At 34.1% G+C, this 7,836-nt stretch overlaps 1 protein-coding gene across 1 annotated transcript; it reads left to right on the forward strand.

The window, feature by feature from the left end:
• Positions 1-2,736: 2,736 nt before the first annotated feature.
• Positions 2,737-5,367, forward strand: LOC110092983. Its single transcript, XM_020817706.2, has 4 exons — positions 2,737-2,856; positions 3,658-3,835; positions 3,930-4,782; positions 4,866-5,367. Exons 1-3 carry the CDS (start codon positions 2,737-2,739, stop codon positions 4,553-4,555), a joined length of 924 nt encoding a protein of 307 aa, XP_020673365.1. The 3' UTR covers positions 4,556-4,782; positions 4,866-5,367.
• The last annotated feature ends 2,469 nt before the right edge of the window (positions 5,368-7,836 follow it).

Raw genomic sequence — 7,836 nt, forward strand, 5'->3', positions numbered from 1 at the left:
TTATCTGGGATGATTAGTTCAATCAAAATGTAGTTCATCTAGGATGAAACATGGGATGACCATAATTCATCTCTATTGATTATTTAGTGTAATCCAGATTACACAATACAATCATAATATCAAAATTAAGCATATTCAATTGACTAATCACATGATTAATTTTAGCATGATTTTTATAGATCATCTAGTACAATGTAGATTGTCCTAGACGATTAGAACAAAATATAAAATTCAAAATCTTGCCTAAATTATGATTGGCGACTATTTTCATGATCATAACTGATCATCCTGGATATTCCAAATCATCCAGTATGATTCGTTAGATTAATTAATAGTACAATACGATTAATTCAAAAATTAAACTTATGATTTTGACTTAATCTCACTCCCCTGAGTGTTTATGTGCATGGTCACCAAGCAAGCATATGCCCTTATAGGATTTGACTCAAGAAATAAAAAATATATCAATGAATATTATAAAAATCCTTACATCATAATATATTTTATCCAATCTTGAGTCTTCAATCATTGTTGAATGGTGCAAGGTATTCTTGAAATGTTAGAACACACATAAATAAATAATACATTATAAATACAAGTAGACATAAGGATGTGAGCCATAATGTTTATTGTCATAAAAAACATAAACTTGTGAGCTCGAGTTACAATAATCTCCCCCTTTTTTATAATGGAAAATATTACTGGCTGAATTTGCAAATTTAAAAAAAAATATTTTCTTCTAATCCCCCCTCAATAAGATAATTATATTAAAAATAGGGAGAATAATTTTTTTTTGTTTTTTTATTTAAAAACATTATAAAAAATATAAAACTTTTAGAACCTAAAATAACATATAAACTAATAAAAATACAAGATGAACATATATAGCTTAAACATAAATATAACTAGTCAAACACATTTTCTTCCATTGATATTATCAAAAAAATAATGGAAACACACAAAGAATAAAATGGAACACGCATAATAGACTCTAATTTGGTGGAGGTGGTGCTGATGTTTAAGAAAAATCAATTAATTTCAACAAATTCTCTCAAAATGAGAAAGTTGCCTCTTAATTTTGTTCAAAAATATACTAAGAAATGAATTGATTGCACTAAGATTCAAAAATATTGGAAATTTGAATTTTATCAACCCTATCTCAGGCTCCTTACAGGTTAAAGCCATTTTTTAAATAAAAACTAATTCAAAAAAAGAATTAGAGAAGAAAAAAATATCTTTTTCAATCTTCTTATATGAAATAAATATATAATAGAGTATCAATACAAAAAGGGGGAGTCAGGAATCATGATTTTCAAACTCAAGTATCGAAAGTATCAATTAGTCACATGGGTTTTCTAAGATTTAAAAATACAGTAAAGGTAAATTACCTTATTGTGGGTTCCTTTTTGCCTTTTTATCAGTTTTTGGCTCACCTTATGCATCTTTTAATTTTGATATACATTTGTGCATCATTCAATTTTGGCGTACATTGCAAATATTTTTATTTTGGGCTCATTTTGTTCCTCTTTTTTTTTTTAATTAAAATTAGTGTCTTATCTCTAACTAATTTGTCTTCTAATTTATTATTAATTTTATCAGAGAATTTTATTAATTTATTATTAATTTGTCTTCTAAAAATTTATCTTGAAACTTAATCCGTTAAAATGCTCCTCGAATAACCTGAAGAGGCTGAAGCGCCAAAACTTCTGGAGCAGGCAAATTTTCTCATTTTCTAGTACCTTTACAAATTTAGACAGCAGATGATTGATAAAGTGATGGCTGTAGGTTCTAGAGTAGAATATCAAAAGAACACATGCCGAGTAGAATAGCAAAGAACATATGCCTCATCTCCGTACTTATGAGGAGCTTCTCATTGAAAATTGCTGAAATTTTTTAAGAACAGCGAAGTCTAGTGTTGTCAATTCATGCTTTGATTTGCCATTTCCGAGAGCTAAACTAGAAACTTAGCTGACAATGCTTTTGGAATATATAGATTTTTAGAAAATTGAGTAGAGAGGTCCATCTTCAGATTCTTTTACCCGGGAATCAAAATGTTAATTTCAAGGGGAAATAAATGATGAAGTCAATGAGACTGTTTGCTTGGAGGGTCACTATGACATGACACTCTCATTGGTAACTCTTCTTGTCTGAACTATCCAAAGGACTATCTGTCAAAACAGTATAGAGCGTCCGTACTGTTCTCTTTGTAAGTAGTTATTGAAGAGCAAAACTACTCCCTGATTGATTTTGTCGAGGATGATTTGAGCCTGAAGATGACCAGGTTTGAATTTTCTGTTGTGCTTAAATCTGCAAATGGCTGTCAGTTTTTTCATTGGTATGTAGTTGCCATCATCATTTAAATAATATTTCAATTAGATTGAAATACCTAAGATCACTGACCTCTTGTATGCCACCACATGTGTAGTTAAAAAAAATAGTAGTCAAGTTTTTACCTTGCCTATGAAACTTTCTTCTAATAGACTCAAAAGGATTTATAACCTGGTTGACATTGTATTGGGCAGAATGGAAATAAATAAGAATTAAGAACTGCGTTGACAGCATTCTTTATAGTTTGAGCTCGCAATCACAATTAGGATGTATTGGGGGTGTAAAACATCTGATCAGTATGTTCAATAAATTGTGCCATGGCAACACAATTAATTGAGCTGATATCAAGTAATGATTAAGATAGCCGTGAGTTATTGGGAGAAGTGGCATCTCTCAAGTTAAATGTTTATGGGTGATGCACTTGTGCATGCATACCTTCGTAACAGCCAACGCTGCCCATTCTTAAAGCTGTCCTTTAAAATTTCCGTTCTAAATGTGCTTGAGAGTATCAACTGTTTCAATACCCCGGTAATACTAACATTTGATAATGCATATATGCTTAATTTGCTTGATCTAGGCTAGATAATTCGTCCTTTTCTTTTACCCGAAGTATCCAACAATCTGTTTTGATCATTTGGCAGTGAGAGATCAAATATTGAGATTTAATGTTCATGTTCAAGCTCCGATCAATTCTGGAGCATTCTATTTTGCCTGCCCGCTTTATTGTTTATTTGCATTCTGCCTGTTAATCAAAAGAGAATAATTACTTGCTAGAATGAATGCTGCATTTTTTGCACTAAGCTAGTTGATAAGGTTCATATGACATATTATCATGTTATAATGTGATCTAATTATAAGTGTCTATCCTGTAGAATTGATGCCTAGAATCCAAACTTTGAAAGGTCATGAACGACCTAAGCAATTCTTTTGTCAGCCTGAGACTTTTTGGATTCAATTTGATTTGGAAATGTGTTATGTAGAAATGTTAAGTTGGTTGTTTAGAAATCTTTCATGATATGTGATGCTTTCTGCTCCTGATGCCTGGTAAATGACACCTGGGAAGAGCCTTAAAGATTCTCTCTTATTTTAAAAGTCAATATCAATATTTTTTTTAGTAAAGATATTTGATGTTATTTTTTTTTTTCGTTTGCATGAAGATTGATTGCTTGTCAGAATTGTTTAGTTCTGGAGCTTTTGTTAATATATGTGGCTCATTTATAAGGTTGAAGAATATCTAGAGAGGAAGTGTTGATGATGGATGTTTAACCGGCTATTCTTAACCATCCAAAATGGTTTTCTTACCCTAAAATTTATGCATTTCTGGTACAGGTAGCATCAGTTGACTTTCTCCTAGTGGAATCTCCCTTGGATGTTATCAGAGTATCGGGGCCTCACATATTACCCAAAGTTGCAGAGCGGCTAAGTCCTGTTTCTGTTCTGGAGACTCCATCAGAAGATGGGAAATCAACTCCACAATGCTTGGAAAGATTCTCTGCAGATCTTCAGGGTACATTCTAACCCTCCGATGCATGCTTTTGACTAGAGAAAAATCAGCGAACTTCAATCTAATATTACTTAAAAGCATCTATTAACTTTTGTAGATATTCAAAGAAAACTTAACTTTCTGGAGTTGGAAACTGTTCATTCTGGTGATGAGCATTCGAAACCTCTTATTTTTGATGATGAGGTTAACAAGAAAATTTTGAATTCATTAAAGAATGAGAGTGAAAGGGATTTCTTGTACTTGCTAGACATACTTACTGTCTCGGGTATATATGCTGCCAGCCAAAATAAGTTTTTTGATGCATGCTACTCACCGGATTATCCAGTATTCCCAGATGTATTTGACAAACTTGAGAGTGAGTACCATATGGCTAATTCATGGCCTAGATCAGATAGGAAACTTCTGTTTGATCATATAAACTCCATTCTAGCGGAGGTCCTTGCCCCATGCATGGATTTTCATCCGTGGGTGAAGTTGAAGAGAAGAAATTCTTGTGGTCATGGAAGATTGGTTGATGAGTCGTGGCGCCTTTTAGTTCGACAACAGAAGGAACTCAGTAGGGGTAAACCAGACGAGAAGGTTCTAGATACCAGGTGGTTTTATATAGATGATCACATGGACATGATTGGAAGAGAAATTGAGAGAATGCTGAAGGATGACCTCTTGAATGAACTTGTTTCTGAATTTGTCTTGGGATATCCAAACTCTATCCATGGCTTCTGAAAATTATAACTTAAAATGGAATTACTTGTTCCAAGATTGACTTGGGTTATTCCCATGCTAATGTGCTCTCCCGTCAAGTTGCAAGGAATTTCATGGCCTGCAGGCTCACTTCATAATTGCCAGATGATAGAGAACTAACAAAGCTGCCAATATTTTTAAGCGTCTTGTTGCTTGATACCAGAGGTTTTACTTTGAGGTCCACTGAGGATAACTCCAGCGGTGTTGTGGTGAGTATAATGAAGTGCTTGTGCCTTTGTCTGAACGTTTAAGAGGTTATTCCCGATTCTTATATCTTTTTATTTGTATTCAGAGTTTCTAATGATGAAATGCCAGATTCGGCAAAGACAGTTGAAAGCTCTAGTTATGTAGAGGTGGCAGCGCGGTGTCTAAGCTTGCCGAGGATCAGTATGATTCATCTTTGAGCAGAGTGAGCAGAGTCCATTTTGTTTAAAGATCGGCTATTGCACTAATGATCGGTTACCGTCGAACCCTAACGAAGGTGCATTTCTTTTTTGTGCTTCACTTGTATGTACATAATCTATTTTGGGCTTCGTTTGGGACGGCTTATTTACTGCTTCTTAAAATGACTTTTTAGTACAAAATTTTTAATTTTTATACTAAAAAAACTGCTTTAAGAAGCGGCAAGAAAGCTGTTCCAAACGAAGCCTTAATTTACACAGTTCCACCATGCAACTCGCAATGATTTGTTTTTTGAACCTTAAATTTTAAAAAATTGGGTAAGTTTTGCTTGGAACTTATTTTGTTTCCTTTTATACTAGTAGTATTTAATATTGGCTTGAATTTTATTTATATATTCTGGAGAAGTGAAATATAATAATCTTAAGATATTATCATCATGCTTATTTAGTGCTTCAGCCTTAGAGGTGACAAATATGTATCCAAGAAGGCGAGCCACCACCCTCTTTCAAGGCCACGTGAAGTTATGACTCCACCAAAGTGGATTACTACAGCACTTTAGGTTATTAAAACTTGGAATCTCTTGCTTTGTCAAAAAGTGGAGATTCAGTTGCATTTGCTGCAACATAAAAATCCAAAAGCTCTCTTTCTCTTCCTACCAGCCAATGGATGGGACCGCACCATGAACAATTATTACGTCCTCCGACTGGACGCAGAGGAATGTCCGATCGGAGGCCAAATCCCGCCAAAAAACAAGTTGTACCGAGCAAATACCAAGCAATACCAAACAATAACGAGGAATACCATCATTTGAAGACCCAATACCGAGTTATACCGAGCTAAATCTAGAAATACCGAGTTATACAGAAGTTGTACCGAGTTTTTCCTAGAAAAACTCGGTACAACTCAGTATTTCTCGATACAGCTCGGTATAACTCTGTATTGGTCTTCAAAAAGCGGTATTTCTCGTTAATATCAAATAATACCTAGTTGTACCAAGCAAATACCGAGTTTTTTGACGGGATTTTGACTCCAACCGGATGTTCCTCTACGTCCTTACACTGGACGTAATAAAAGTTCCCGCACCATCACTTTCCCATTGTATTCATTCGCTTTTCCGTACCACCATTTTCTCCATCATTAGTAATATAATTAGCCTCTGAGTGTCTCACTTTTCTAAAACTTTTATTGAAATGTTCATAAATTGATGATACAGATATGTGGACAAATGTCGAGTGTATAAAGTCATGATAGTCCATATAGCACAACGCCTTTCTTCACATTGTATCTGTTATACTCATATTCTAACATCTTGTAGCCTTCCAAAAATGTCATGGTATAAACTCACCATCCCAGCAGTCAGTCCTAGATGTTAATTATATTGAAGGCTTTAAAGCAAGCTAACTTGCCTTGCAAGTGCATTAGTCATGATTTCAGGGTTGCTGTGGGAGCTAAGTGCGCAATAACTATAATATAAAACTCCAACCTTGACACTATCTGCTTCCACCTATTGTACTAAACCACAAGCCTACCGAAAAGAATGTAGTAAATCACTAAATGGTGATAGCTATTTGATATTAATTAATCAAGCATATTCAACGCAATAGACTTACTGAGGGGATAGTGACTTTGGGCGATCAAATCATTAATAAGAGTACACGTTTTACATATCTTTGATCTATTGTTCAGAGTGATGATGAAATCGATGGTGATGTTATCAGCAGAATTCAAATTGAATGGTTGAAGTGGAGGAATGTACCGGGTTTGTTGTGTGATAGAAAAGTCCCCCTCAAACTTGAGGGAAAATTCTATAAGATGGTGGTGAGATCTGTAATGTTTTATGGTGCCGAATGTTGGTCATTAAAAAAGAAGCATAATACTAAGTTAAGTGTTGCAGAGATGAGGATGCTTTGGTGGATGAGTGGATTTACCCTTAGAGATAGGATACGAAATGAGCATATATGTGAAAAGGTTGGAGTAGCTCCAGTGGAAGATAAGATTAGAGAGAGTCGCCTTAGATGGGTTTGGTCACATTAAACGGAGGCCTTCCGATGACCCGGTTGAGGTATTAGATTTGACTTATGTTAAGAAAGATAGAGGTAGACCTAAAAAGATTTGGTTAGAAAATGTTAGAAATTATCTTTCTTTATTAGATTTAAATGAGAATTTGACTTTAAAAAGACAAAATGACGAAAAAGGGATTCATATAGCCGACCCCACATAGTGGGACAAAGGCTTGTTGTTGTTGTTGTTATTGTTATTATAAGTGCCCTGCATGTTCCTTTCAGGTTTAGTTACTGAGGGAAGAAGTTTTACACCATATTTTAATACAAAATTTTGTTCTGTTAATGTAGTTCATTTATTATAGGGATTTATTATGAATATTCAATCAGTATTTATTAGCTGAAGATTTAGAAGGGATTTGAATTGATTAACAACGCCATAGTGCTTGTGCTTTTTTAATGTTTTTTAGATTAATTTTATTAGTACAATCAGTCAAATGCGGTCAGCACTATTTTGGTTCCATCAAATCATGATCCTTAAAATTCGAGTCAGTTTATGTTAACCCGTTAAAATAACAAAAACGTCTTGATTGGTTGTAGATAAGTGGATTAAAGTTGATCCATAATCACCCATGAACAACAATGATTACAATATTAGAAATGGTCTTTCTTTATTAGATTTAAATGAGAATTTGACTTTAACAAGACACAATGGCGAAAAGGATTCATGTATCCGACCGCACGTTGTGGGACAAAAGATTGTTGTTGTTATAAGCATATTCAATGCCCTGCATGTTCCTTCCAAGTTTAGTTACTGAGGGAAGAAGTTTTTAGAGAATTTCTTATTTGAGAAATGGTGAT

The sequence above is a fragment of the Dendrobium catenatum genome, unplaced genomic scaffold, assembly GCF_001605985.2.
Source record: "Dendrobium catenatum unplaced genomic scaffold, ASM160598v2 fragScaff_scaffold_671, whole genome shotgun sequence".
NCBI classification, from domain to species: Eukaryota; Viridiplantae; Streptophyta; class Magnoliopsida; order Asparagales; family Orchidaceae; genus Dendrobium; species Dendrobium catenatum.